Source organism: Silene latifolia, chromosome X, assembly GCF_048544455.1.
Source record: "Silene latifolia isolate original U9 population chromosome X, ASM4854445v1, whole genome shotgun sequence".
In the NCBI taxonomy this organism is placed as follows: domain Eukaryota; kingdom Viridiplantae; phylum Streptophyta; class Magnoliopsida; order Caryophyllales; family Caryophyllaceae; genus Silene; species Silene latifolia.
Window position 1 is genome coordinate 12,854,633 of NC_133537.1, and position 14,049 is coordinate 12,868,681.

Here is a 14,049-nt window from a genome sequence, read left to right on the forward strand (position 1 = left end):
TTGTAACGGGGCTAAGGAGTAGGACGAAACGGGATTGGTGCAAGCACCGTTTGGACATGTGGAGTTCAAATCAAGAATTGTCGACACGTCACATCCCACTTCTTATTGCAACACATGAGACACGTCTATGTCCTAACATAGAATTGATTACCAAAACTATGCAAAAATTGCATAAACCCAACTTAAATTGGAAAAACTTGAAAATACTCCTCTTATTTCAACAAATGAGCAACGTCTACACCCTAACAAGAGTTCGGTTTCCCAAAATCAAGCAAAAATTGTGTAAACCCGACTCACTTTGGAAAAACATCAAATTGCCTCTTTATTTAGCAACGGCTTTTCCTACCCCTTAAAGTGATGAGGAGGGGTATTGCTTGCCTTTTTCTCTTTTTCTAAAAACAAGTATTTACAATCACAACTTCTCTCTTTTTTTTGGATTTTTCAAAACTTTTTTCATTTTTCTATATTTTTTTTTTTTCATTTCAATGTCAAAACTTCTTGTTTATATACAATGCCAAATTCCGACTTAAGTGGATATGTAAACTATCCACCATTATGACCCAATCACCTCCTAAAACACTATTACAAAACCGACCAATTCTTGATCAAGGAAAGGTGTTTATGGAATGTAGTTGATTTAGTGGGTTTGCCAAATAGAAAGGTTAAAACTCAAAGAGGGTGAATCAAAAAGGGAGATAATGGAAGGGACAAAACAAGGTTACTTGGCTATGTGAGGTTAATATGCATGTGAAAACAATTTTATTTCATAACTTGTGCACAAAAATAAAATGCAAATCATGGTCTAAGGACGGAATGACACACTTATGCGTTTAGACATAACACGTCCCGCGAGGAGACCTACTCACAATCCTAAATGAGGGTTGGGTATGAATGTACCAACCTTAGGAGGCTCTAATCCTCACATATGAGTAGCTAGGTCGAGACTTAGGTCTAGCCTACGGTCGATCAATGGTCTCACAGGGCGGCCTAGACTCGTTAGCCGGGTCCCAAATTTCCCGCGGCTAACCTATGGACACTGGTGCAAGCCACGGGGAGGGGGAAGGCACGATTGGGACTTGACTCATCCTTGGGGTATATTATTCCCAACTTTGACCACATTTATGCATATTTATATACAAACCGATGCAGATGATTCTAATCTAAGACAAACACATATGCACATGTTATAATGCATGCGGAAACTGAAATGAACATAAGATAAACATATAACTAATTGACTAAACCTAGCAGCACGTCAACACCAACACAACAAACCAAAAGTTCCCAGAAGGAACATCCAAGGCACCAAAAATCTCATCCTCCTTCAAACATACAAGATATATAAAGAAAGAACAGTAAAGGAGTAAGAGATTAGAATAAGTTTACCTAGCGAGTCTTCTAGCTCCTTTTTGCCTCAAATGGTCAATGTCTATGCCAAAAGTTAGCCAACAACAAGTGTATGTACAATGCAATATTTTTGAATTTTTTTAATTTTTAGTCATTTTTTTTGAAATTTTTCATAAATATTTACAAGTAAATATATACAAATATTAACAATATGCACAAAGTGGATATTTCCCTCCCCATACTTAATATTGACATTGTCCTCAATGGAACAAAGTATAGGGAGTGAATACGAAAAAAAATAACATATTTTTGGATTTTTCATATTTTCAAAAATTAAAAGCATATTTTTTGGATTTTAATTTTTTGAAAAAGAAATACATGTTTTTGGTATTTTCAATATTCGAAAAATAAGAACATATTTGTTGTTTTGAAATTTAATGTTCTCTCCCCACACTTTTTTATTTACATCGTCCAAAGAGGAACCCATGTAGGGATTAAACCAAATTAAAAGACATGTTTTTGAAATTTTTTCGTTTTTTCAATTTTTTTTTTTTTTTTTTTTGGTATTTTGATTTTTATCACATGCAATGAACGAAGTAATCTATATGCTAAATGGAGTACAATGCAAATCTATCGTATATAAATGCAACTAGATAAATTACAAATGCAAACTAACTAATGCAAAACTAGCTACATGGATGTATGTTTGGAGAGCTAATTTAAATTAACTCCTATTTGGATTTGAGGGAGTTTAGATATTGAAAGTAGAAGCAAGAGATCATGTCCAATTCATGAGTGTCTCTAAGAAGACAAATAATCATCTAAAGTGCACAAGAATTAGTCAAAGTAATCCACTTACTTGAGCCCACAAGAGTTAGCAAGACAAACGGCAAAGGATAAATAGGTTAAAAAGTTGAATTTTCCTAGTTGCATGTGCCGTCCACTATGGGGATATGTGATAAAATATTAAATAAATCACTAAAAAACTACCTAGTCTGCCAGCTATAAGTATTCATTTCACCATTTTCCCATAGTTCTCTCTCTTCTTTTACTATTCTTTAATTATTTAACACTGAACCTAAAATTGCCTCTTCATCTTCCATCATCTTCGTTACAAAATTTTAAAAAAATAAACTCCAATTAATTCTATCTTCCGTGAAACTCCTTTCTTCTCCATCGTTGTCGGCTTCACTGTGCAGTTTCGAGAGTCGTGTCGCATAGAGCAGTATTCCAGGCGTCCTAAGTGTCGTATCCGGCGAAGTGTCGTGTCAACACCCGACACTGCACCTAACAGAAGTGTCGACGCAACACTGGTTCATGGATTAACGAAAATGTGCAAAAGCTCTATTTGCCTCTGTCATTCTATGAGTCTCTTCCTTTTTGCGTATGGCATCGCCACTCTCTTTGGCAGCATCCACTAATTCGGAAATTAATTTGAAAGCCATATTTTGACCAGGACGTTTTTGGGTTGCCCCTAATAACCAACGAACGGCAAGTGCTTTTCCTTGTGTGGATCCTATTTCAATGAGAACTTGATAAGTCGATCCGCTCGGCATTGCATCATTTAAATCTCCTAAAAGAGGCATTGGAGGACTTTGAACATGCTGTAAAACTTGACCTGGATAATAAAGAAGCTAGTTGTGAGCTCCTTATTATGATTGACAAATTAGTATTGAATCCTAATGGGAAGCAAGTTTCACATCCTTTTGACACTTTGGGCACTGCAAAAAAAAAGGTAAGAAACCTGTATTTAGTAATATTGTGGTTGAAAAGCATGTTGCACCTTCAGCTTCATATAATACCGCATCAATGATGAATGGTGCGGCAGTTTCTGACCAACATGGGATCGATAATATTTCAGACATGACCATGATTTCTACGGATTCCGGCCACAGTTGTGAGGCTAAGCAAGATTCTATGCATTCCAACAACATTTCTGACAACAAATGTGAGGTTAACCCACCTTTGTAAGCGGAGGGTAACACCACAAAACCTTCTAATTATACCTTCTCCAACAAAAAACAGGTTCAAAATAAATTATGTCTTTCCTCCCAAAACTATGAGAATCTGTTGCTTGGGAAGGAACTACACTTTTTCCACCCTAGATCGATGGCTTTCTTGAGGGTTCGTCCCCTCGTCTCGAAAATTTTTATCCCGACTGGAACTCTCCATGAAGATATACTTCAAGGGAAGCAACATCTCCCTCTTCTTTACCTTTGTCTCAAGAGCAAGTTGGGAGTTGTGAATCTACACCCGTGCGTGATTCGGTGGTCCACGAGGACGTTCTTCTCCAAATTGACAAGAAGGTACGCGTATCGTCGGACTCCTTCCTAGTTAGTAAAGCCTCATTGGTTCAATTTCAGTTTCTCGCGGTTAGGATCCAGCAAGAGTTGTAGCCGTAAAATGGATTATTCTCATAGCCGAAGTCGACTAGTTCGAGCAAGTGATAACTTGAGGAAAAGATATTTGGTTTCTATCGACCATTCAACTTTTTTTTGCAGGTTCACGAAGAATGTCGCAGCGGTTGGAAGGCATAAAAGAATTGAAGCTCACTTGATTCAGTTTGATGACCATTATCATCCGCCTTTCATTCGTCTTTCTGTTTCAATCAAGTGCAGATGTAATTTTAGTTCGTTTAGTTGGTTGTCTAGTAGTTTAAGGGACTCTAGTATTCCTACGTTTGTATTGTAACTTGTTTTATTTTAATTACAGTTCATCGTTGTCAAAATAAAAATAAAAATAAAAACTCGACATTGCATGAAAGTATGTACAATAGAGGCACTCTATCTGTATGATAGTAGCAAATGAAAAGCACTTATTTTGCTCTTCATCTATATTCTCATTTAAGAGTACAAAGTGATTTTACATCTACAATAAGTCAATAACATATCTCTTTTACGGTCCGAATTTTTTCCATTACCTTTCTCTCCATTACCTATCCATTACTTATAAATGGTTAGAATTTCGCTTGGGGTCAAAATGGAGGGATCAGATGCATTCAAGACATTTCATCTCCACCTCAATTTTTTCACCATCACAAGTAAATCTAGGCCGTCGATTTATTCTCGAAATTAAATCGCATCCATTGATAAGTAATGGAGAGGGATAGGTAATGGAGAGGATCCATTGCCGCTCTTTTGTATGCTCTACATTCATGTTTTGGTTTCTCCGTTTGGTTGGGGGAAGTTGGATTTGACTCATTCAAGTGTTTGATTGAGGACATTTTGGAATGAATTCTAATTCTACCACAACCTCTTATAATCACATATTCATCTTCCCCTAAATCCCCCCTTCCCAAATACAGTTCTAGAGTGAATTAAATAATAATTAAAACACGAATTATTATGTATGCGATTTTAATCCATTCCCTTAAGATATTTCATTTCATTTCAATCCATTCTGATCACGAATCATCTTGAAAGAGATGAGTGCCTTACTGCCTCTCCTAAAAACTTTTAAGAGTAAATACTCTCTCTCACAAGCTCTTATTTAGAGGTTGTTTGGTTCAGAGCGTTGGAATGGATTGGAATGAAGTGTGATACTATAGAGGTATGGAGTTAGAACCCTATACTTGCTCATATGTGTTTGGTTCGATCCTGAAATAGATAGAGTAGTAGTAATAAGGTGGAATGAAGTTTAGAAAATTCGGGTATAAATGGGTATGAGATTTCAAAGGGTTGGAATAGAGTTAGAATCCATTACAAAACCTCCAACCAAACGCTAAAATAAATCGAATCCATTTCAATTCATTTCAAAAATTCTATTCAAACATTTCCTACCAATAACTCTGTTTTTACTGAGCCATGAGAGGCCTAACAAGCCTAAAAGCCCAACTTGATTGTTTCAAATCCAAAACACAAATTGTCAAAAGCCCATTAAGCATCTTTAACCCTTGTATATAAATCAAATAAAAAAATTAAAGCAAAAGAAATAGAGAGGATCCAAACTCGCAATTATTTTTCCCTTTCTCTTCTTTTCAACAAATCTTAGGTGGTAGGAGTATCTTTCAATTTCCATCCACCACCACAACCACCACCCCCACCTCACTTTCCAATTTCTTCTTTCATTTGACTTCAAATCCATTTTACCAAAAAAGGATTAAATTAACACATAAATAGTAGTTATGTTGTTTGTCACTCTCAGGTGAAAGTTTTAAGCTTGCAAGGAGGATATTTACAAGGTCTGTCATGAATCATGATGACTTGATGAGTCCCTCGCAGATCACATGTCTCTTTTTTTTTTTTTTTTTTTTTGCAATTTCTATGATATCTGCTTTTTTTCTTATAAATATTGTTTTTTCTAGCTCATATTATTAGTTTAATTGTTAAGTTCTCTATGTTATTAATTTAAAAATCACGCATTCGCACGAGATCTACATTAGTTAGACCAAGAAAAACTTAGGGGTGTTTGGTTCTAAGTATTTGAATGGAGTGTGATATGGTAGAGCCGTAGAGGTATGGAGTTAGAACCCCATATTTATTTGTAGTTGTTTGGTTCGATTCTATAATAGAAAGAGTAGTAGTAATTGGGTAGAGTGGAGTTAGAAACAGTAATGTGCATCTTTTTTAAGCTGATTAATCCCAAATAAGTAGTTTTGTATATGGGCCACAAATATATGAGGTAAAAGGATTCCATTATGGATAGTTTGGCGTGAATTGGAGGGAGTAATTATCGATATCTAAGTTTGGTTTTGGAGATGCATTGTGGGAACAGGTCAATTAGCTGGATGAGCTACTTTGGTTGTCTCAGACTCTTTGGATTTAAATGGTCCTAGATGGAGCTCAGATCTTATTGTCTGGTGGCTTTATAGCAATGAATATATGGAAGTTTAATACACAGTAGAATGTATTGTCTTCTTTTAAAAATATTGGTCAAATTGTTATTTGTTTACTTTTCCCATTTTAGTTGTTTCATTCATTTGTTTACTTTTCTATATTGAAAAGACTTTTGATTAGTAATTTAATAGTCCAATTGCATTATTTCCCGCTTGTCATCCAATACCACTCTACCAACAAATGTCCTCTTACCCCTTCTTGTTCTTTGTGTCAAAAGTAAAGGTAAACAATTGGTCGGCACAGACCATCTAGCAAGTGAGACGGTAACTTAAGAAATGACATTGTGTGAATAATGTGTTTTTGGACGAGTCTTATGTGAAGGAGTGATCTTATTGTTCATTGACATTGGATCCTTCTACTTTTTGGTTCTTACTCACCACCATAATGAAGCCATCTTCCCAAACTTGTTTACTTCCATTATCAATGTCCAATGTTAAGAGGCGGGCACGAGTATGTAAGGTAATATGAAGAATCAGAGTAACATAGTTGGTTATGGTTACACCTTTATTGCTCTAGTGGGTTAAGATGACTTTAATACGTGCCTAGGTAAGAACGTAGCTAAGATTTGAAGTTAGATGACGTTTCCAATTGTTCAACATTTTACGCGTGAATGTTTTAGGTGTAAAGGTAGCTATAATAGCATATTTTGATATTGACAGGTTTCAAATCCAGATCATGAGTACCATACGTTTTTCAGTGGCTACTTAGCTAACATGTGCATTCTATTTCTGTGGAAATCAAACAAGGTGGTGCAGAGAATTTGGCTATAGCTGAGAAGTATACAGGCAGCATTTCCTGAATATTGGGATTTGGGAAGCCATCAAGTTAACTAGGCTACACTTTCATACACTGAAATGCACAAGCCAAAGAAAAGAAACCTTCCTTCACCCGAAAAGTCAGTGAGTTGGTCAACACATCTTGACGGCTGCCTACCTGGACTTGTTATACCTCTTGGCTCGCGATTCCAAGCTGATGTGTCGGAATGGGAATGCCCGTCCAATGAAGCAAGCTCAACTAGCTATCCAGATACTTCAAAGTGGTTAGGTACAAAATTCTGGCCGCTTAAAGACGAAAATACCCTACAAGAAGGAGATCAAGTTGGCAAAGGAAGACCTGATTCTTGTACATGTCCTGCTCGCGGATCTGCTCAATGCATAAAAAAACATGTGTCCGAAGCAAGAAAGAGGTTACAGTTCGAACTGGGACCTACTTATAAGAGTTGGAAGTTCGATGAAATGGGTGAAGACGTTGGCAAGTCGTGGACGCCAAAGCAGAAAGCGACTTTTGATCATCTTGTAAAGAATAATCCATTGTCAGAGGATAAGAGTTTTCTTAAACCGGCTGAGAGATATTTCCACTCTAAGACGAGGAAAGATATTGTTAGTTATTATCTCAATGTTTATGTTCCTAATCGCATAAGAATGCTAACTAAACCAGGATGCAAAGTTGTGGATAGTGACGATGACCAGGTTGTGGAAGCGACTAACACCGTGAATCCTTTGAAAAGGCCGCGACCTAATCATGTCGATATTACACAACTTGTGAGGTCTCATTACCTGACTGGGAAAAGATGATATAGTTAAACCATTTTTCTGTTTCCAAATTTAAGGTTTGTGCATTTCAGAGCTTCAGACGGTTCCTCTGTTTGTTTTCCTTTTTTTTTTTCCTGTATCGTCGATGATGACAATACTACCCCAATGACAAAGTGAGGTCGTTTCGGACAAGGTAATGAAAAGTGATGTACTTTTTGTCGATAAGTGCTTAATAACCACTAATTTACCGTATTAAAAGAAGGGTAATGTTAAATACAGTTCATTGGGTTGTATTCTAGATTTCTAAAATACCAATACCAATACAGGTGCTATAGTTTGCTGGGATCATTTTCTGACATTCGGTTTCTCATGTTAAGACCGACCATATATGCTCACAGCAAACCAACCCGAATGACCGTGTTTGTCAGGTCTACGTGTTAGCAGAAGCGTAAAGACAGGCATCGATTTGGCGAAAACAAAAGATAACCACTTAAAACAGTTCATGTAAGGAAATCATCTGACCTACATATTGACGCTGTTATTCTAAATGCAAAATGCTCCAAAAATATAAGACATTATAATCTTAAGAGAAACTTGAAACAAACTACAAGTGTCTTTACAAAAAGGATGATACACTGATACCGGAAGGCGGAAACCCCTTGATCGCGTCTAAACTTAAAAAATTATGCCTACATTCAGTACAACTTCAGCACACTTCTAGCCAACGAATGCGATTTCTTCAACCTACTTTTTCCTAACCTATTTCTCCTTCGGCTCCTCAGAGGCGTCAAGTAGAATCGCAGCAAGCCATTGTCGACATTATTAGGAGTCGGTGAATACCTACCACTTCGACTCCTTTCTAAAACGCCGTCATCTAGTCTTCTTTTCACAATGGACATGGAATCCGTTCTAGTGGTAGTTCCATTAGTTGATCCAACAACACTAGAAGAGCCACGAGAGCTCGAAGTACTATAGCTTCGTACTAGACCTCCCTTATTACCATTCCTGATCATTTCATCGGGTCTTGGACCGTCTCCTCTCGTGAGTTCCTCTTCCTCTTCCTCTTCGTCTCCAAATTTATCCCTTTTTCTCCTATTTAGTGAACCCCAAAAGTTCCACAACTTGCTCCACTGACGACATTTCTTCTCATCCTTCCCGACACTACTACTAGACACAGACCCAAGATCCTTAGAAGCCGTCTCATAGCTCTCCGAGCTGTCATCCTTCAAAGAATTCAACCTCCATTCATTCAATTCCTTCTCAGTAATAAGCAATTTAGTCCCATTGAAAAGACCAATAGCAGCAGTCGGAGACACCTTAGCATTCGACAACAAACCTTTATCCTCCGACATCACCACCACATCCGTCTTAACTGAACTACAACGATCAAACCCATCTCTTCGCCTAACTGACGAATCCTTCTCATCCCCCCCATTACTCATCCTAACCTTCCCTTCACCCAAAACCCGATCATCAAACCCATAAACCGTAGCCATAGCATTCTCTATAACCGAAACAACAGGAGCATTCCCATTCCCACGATTAGACAACGCCCTCCCACCACCGCCACCAACCAAATACCCATCCCAAGACGCCCTAGGGGCGTCAACAAACTCGCTCTTACTCTCATCAGCCGACCCCCTACCTATATCAATCGAAAACCTAGGGTCCGAATCACACGACTTCCTCCCAAATGCACCACAATCAATCGAAGCACGACCTAACACGACACTACCTCCCCTAGTGTCTGTATCACACGACCGCCTTCCAAAACCGTAATCGCCTACCTCCGATTGAGTATAACTCAATCTCCTCCCTCTCAAATCCTCCACCCTCAACTCCCCCAAACTCTTATCACCATTACCATTACAATTAGAAGGTCTAGTAGAGCTACTACATTCCTGTTTTTTCCGCCATTTTCGCAATTTCTTACTAAAGACAGAAGCTGCACCTAAGAAACTACCGGCAATATCCTTGAAATCCTTTCTATTATTAGAAACACTAGTAGATTTCAACTCAAGATCTATAAACTCTTTCATAGTCTTTCCTTCCTCAAATTCATTAATTTCACCTTCATTTTTCCCCAAATCCGAAACCCTAGGAATCGCAACTATCGCTTCCGGGACACTCTCATCATCATCCTCATCCTCGTCCTCGTCACCTTCATCATCAACCTCAGGAACAGGCCACGTCATCACAACATTCTTCGATCCAATCACCTCATCACCACTACCATTATCATCCTTCTCTTGATCAAACAAAGCCGAAAGCGAACCGGCACAACCTCCGACATCACAAGATCGACGACCAGGCGCTAAAACGACGTCGTCACGGTTCTTCCCCGAGAAAGTCTTACACCGCCGTAACTCCGGCGCGGCGGCACTTGCGGCGGATAATGTGGAGGATGACGTGGAGGGAGCGAGGAAAGAGAGGCGTTCGTGAAGACAAGGAGCGCAAAGTCCGGTAGTTGTCGGAATGTCGGGGTGGCGGCGGCATGAAGTAAGACGGCGAGGTTTAGGGTTTTGCGACATTTTTCCGGTGAGGGTAATTTGGTAATTTTACATTTAGGAGGAATATACAAGGAAGAGTGTGTGTGTGGTAAGAGTGGATGCGTTAATATGTGTGAATGTTTATGGGGAAAATGAGAATGGAAAAAACAGTAAAGATTTGGGAGTGAAAAAAGGGAGAGTGATGTAGTTGGAAGAGTGACTGCATTGGATTCGTCACTGTCAATTTTTTTACTAGATTCGGTCTGTCGATGTTTTGTAGACGACAACAACTTGCACATGTTGTTATGAGAAATCGTCTCTCGCTAAGTTATGGAATATACTCGGTGGTGAGTAATTCAGTATGATACTTCTGTATTATTTTATAAATGTTATACACTCGTTTATTTCAAACTATTTATCTACTTTTTAAAGTCAAACTAGTTAAATACGGAATATTGATCTGGATTAATTTATAAAATTTTATTGTAAAACTAATATATACATTGTGTTCTACAAATAAATTTCGGAAAATTATAATTTTAATAAAAAAATAATATATAATTGGAGTAAATGAGGTGGAATTGTTGTTTTATACTCCCTCTTATTCTCCAAGTTCTTCCACAATTATTTTTGAGGAAAATTTAGTGGTATGATGATATGTGGATGTGAATGAAAGTAAAAGAGAGAATGTGGGATCGTAAATAATTTTAACCACATATGATAGACAAATAAAGAAAGTGGAAAATCTTTGTGACTTTACCGTTTTACAAAATGTGGAAGATCTTAGAGAATATGAATGAGTAGTCCATAAAACGTCAAATGGGTAGATTGTACTCATTGTAGTACTGGATTGGAGAGATCGAGTAATAACTAAGTAATACACCGTCTCTTAAGATACATACTCCCTCCATTCAACTCCACTTTACAAGTTTCTTTTATCACGTTTGTCAACGTAGCTTTTACACGATAAATATCATTTGCTGCGTATTTGCAAAAATTATAAAAGTTAGATATTTTTAATGTACTCTTAAAGACGAATCAAATAAGATCTCACATAAATATATTTTCGCTTATGTATCGAGAGAAAATTAAAGTTGAACGTCCATTTGTAAATAGTGCGCAAAATAGAAAGTTGCAAAGTGGAGTTGAATGGAGGGAGTATAGTTTACATACTACTCTAGTACTCTGTATTTGTTAGTCATTTGTTCATATTTTTCTTATTTGAGTTCCACTTATGTAATTATGTCTCAATTTGTTGGTTCTTGTCCCAGAAGCTAGCGTACAAAAACATCAACCGAAATAGAATAAATTACTTGTCGGTCTCTCATAAAAACGAACATATTCATCTTAAGCTTAAAATAAGTTGAATTGTACCCTATTTAACGAAATACCAAATACTATTACATCATCTAATTATTAGACAATTTTAAGTTTAAGACACATATATCCGTCTCAAACCAGTATTAATTTATTCAAAGGAGGAATAAGAGTCCAAGAGTGTGTTTGTTTATCAGTGGAGTCATGTCTGAGTTATTTGCTGTTATGATGTTATTACACGGAGTAATGGTGTAGCACGTACAAGTACTACAAGTTAGTTTTTCCGTGTGACTTTGGTGTTTGTATTTTAGAATCATAGTGCATCGGTCCCATATTCATTTGTCTGGATTTAATAACTCAATAAATCCATACATAGAGATTTACAGAAAAGTATTGATTTACGCAGTAATTACCTATTTATGTGACTCATTTATAATAGGAGTAATAGTTTACTCAGTAGCTTACCCTACTTGGTATTAGGATTGACCCTAAGCATGTATCATGTTAAAGGCAAAAGTTTTTGACACAATGGTGTAAAATGTTTAAAATGGTCACATTTGATCATAAAAATGGTTCAATTAGTTTCACTATAGACGGATATATCCGTCTAAAGTGAAAGATGGGTCAAATATAATAAAGTGGTTACATTTTTGGGCCCCACTATACAACTTGTTGCTTGTCTTATGTTTAAAGTGGATGGATATTTGATCCGTCTATAACTATAGACGGATATCTCCCGTCTATAAAGAGAATTTGTAAAAATGGTTATATAAGGCCCCTTTAAAACCTTCAGATGGAATAGACCGTCTAAAAGACTGAAATGAGAATTTGTGATCTATTGTTTTGTCTCGTACCGACTCGTTGTATAAAAAGTGTTAAAAAAAACTCGTATAAAAAGTATTTGAGAAAAAAATTAAGTAAAGCAGCTTTAAATAAATACTCCCTCCAGTCACTATATTATTCCCATTTGATATGGGCACAATACTTAAGAAAAAGTATTAAAATATGAGTAAAAGAGTTGTGTGATGTTGGTGAAAGGAGAGAGGGATGAATTATTCGTAGTTAAATAAAGAATTGTGGGGCCAAAACATAAAGAAAAGTAATACGTAAAATAGGAGTAAAAGAGGTGTGAGATTTGGTGATAGGAGAGGGGAATGAATAAAATAAGAGTAAAAGTTTCTAAAAATAGAAAGGGGAACATTATAGTGACTGGGAGGGAGTATAGAATATCGAGTATATAACATGTGTAGATAGTAGGAATCGAACCCCATATGGCCATATCCCTTAGACAATACTTCACAGTTCACACTACTACCAACTATGTCATGGTAACTTGGCGTTATATCTATATGATGAGTTGGTAGTTGCTACTAGAGTGGAGTTTGGCCAGGTATGGGCCGAGCTCAAGCCATCACACCTTGAACTAGTCCCATGGAAATAAGCAGACAAGGTCACGTATATTTGAAAATCTCTTATTGCGTACTAGTATAGATCCCGCGCGAATGCGATTTTTTAGATAGGAATATTAAAAAAGGGATGTGCTTTTTCACATACGACTTTTACAATATTACCCTTGTCATTTTTATTCCCTCACCCAATTAATTTTCTTCTCTCTTCCCTCATCTCCCTTCACCAGTTCAGTTCACCATTTCCGGGTCACATCCGCCGATCAATCCCCGGCAAACGTTGCTCCAAACAAACTACGAAGTATTAAAAAATGCATGAACAATAATCAAGCAACAAAATTAAATTCATTAGTGTACGTTCAAAGGCTAAGCAATCATCCATTTCGTTAAGAAGCGGTTCATAATCAATATCAGTACATATGTTCATCGTCATCATCATCGTTACTGTCGTCGTCGGAGCAAACATCGCTCTGGACGAACTAAAAAAAAAAAAAAAAAAAAAAAAAAAAAAAAAAAACATAACAGCAACATAGGAACGATGCACTCCCGTCATCTTCCTTCCCCACCATGACACCAACACCATCCCTGTCCGAACCAACACCCAGACCAACCACTCTATCCTCTAGCCGTTCGACCACCCACTGCAGTCCAGCAGTACCCCCAACCGACAACCCGAATCCGACGCAAACCAATCGCAGCACTCCGTATTTAAGCCGTCCTCTCACAATTCACATTGCACCACCGTCATCGTACCACCCCTAGCCACCGCGCCCAGAGCAGCCGTCAACCACCGTTCTTTCCATCACCCATAAACCCTAATTAATAATAATTGTTTTGCATATTAATTTCACTAAAAATTAAACCTAATAATTTTAATAAGACGTGTACTTAATAATTGCTAAAAACGAAAATTACTTCACTAGTGAAAAAATTACAATTCATTATTCAAGTTTTTAGATTAATTAGATTGGATTTTAGGGAATTTGTATACCTAAGAGAGAAATTTGATAATGATTAGGGAAAAGGGTATATTATGGAAATTTTATGAAAAAATGTATGCAAAAGAGTAAAATCCGTATGTGAAAAAGTAATTCCGTTAAAAAAATAACAATTATACAACTGA

At 37.1% G+C, this 14,049-nt stretch overlaps 1 protein-coding gene and 1 long non-coding RNA gene across 2 annotated transcripts; one reads left to right on the forward strand and one right to left on the reverse strand.

Moving 5' to 3' along the window:
* The first annotated feature begins 5,167 nt into the window (after window positions 1–5,167).
* LOC141622909 (uncharacterized) lies at window positions 5,168–7,813 on the forward strand. Its single transcript, XR_012533138.1, has 2 exons — window positions 5,168–5,527; window positions 6,842–7,813. It is a non-coding gene; the product is annotated as an uncharacterized LOC141622909 (long non-coding RNA).
* Window positions 7,814–8,179: 366 nt separating this feature from the next.
* Window positions 8,180–10,477, reverse strand: LOC141622908 (protein OCTOPUS-like). The gene has a single exon (XM_074438934.1). The coding sequence runs from the start codon at window positions 10,243–10,245 to the stop codon at window positions 8,410–8,412; it is 1,836 nt and encodes a 611-aa protein (XP_074295035.1). The 5' UTR covers window positions 10,246–10,477; the 3' UTR covers window positions 8,180–8,409.
* Between the last annotated feature and the right edge of the window lie 3,572 nt (window positions 10,478–14,049).

What these genes read in the sequence shown, in the direction of transcription:
- LOC141622908 (XM_074438934.1), bottom strand. Translation starts at nt 10,245, where the DNA reads ATGTCGCAAAACCCTAAACCTCGCCGTCTTACTTCATGCCGCCGCCAC.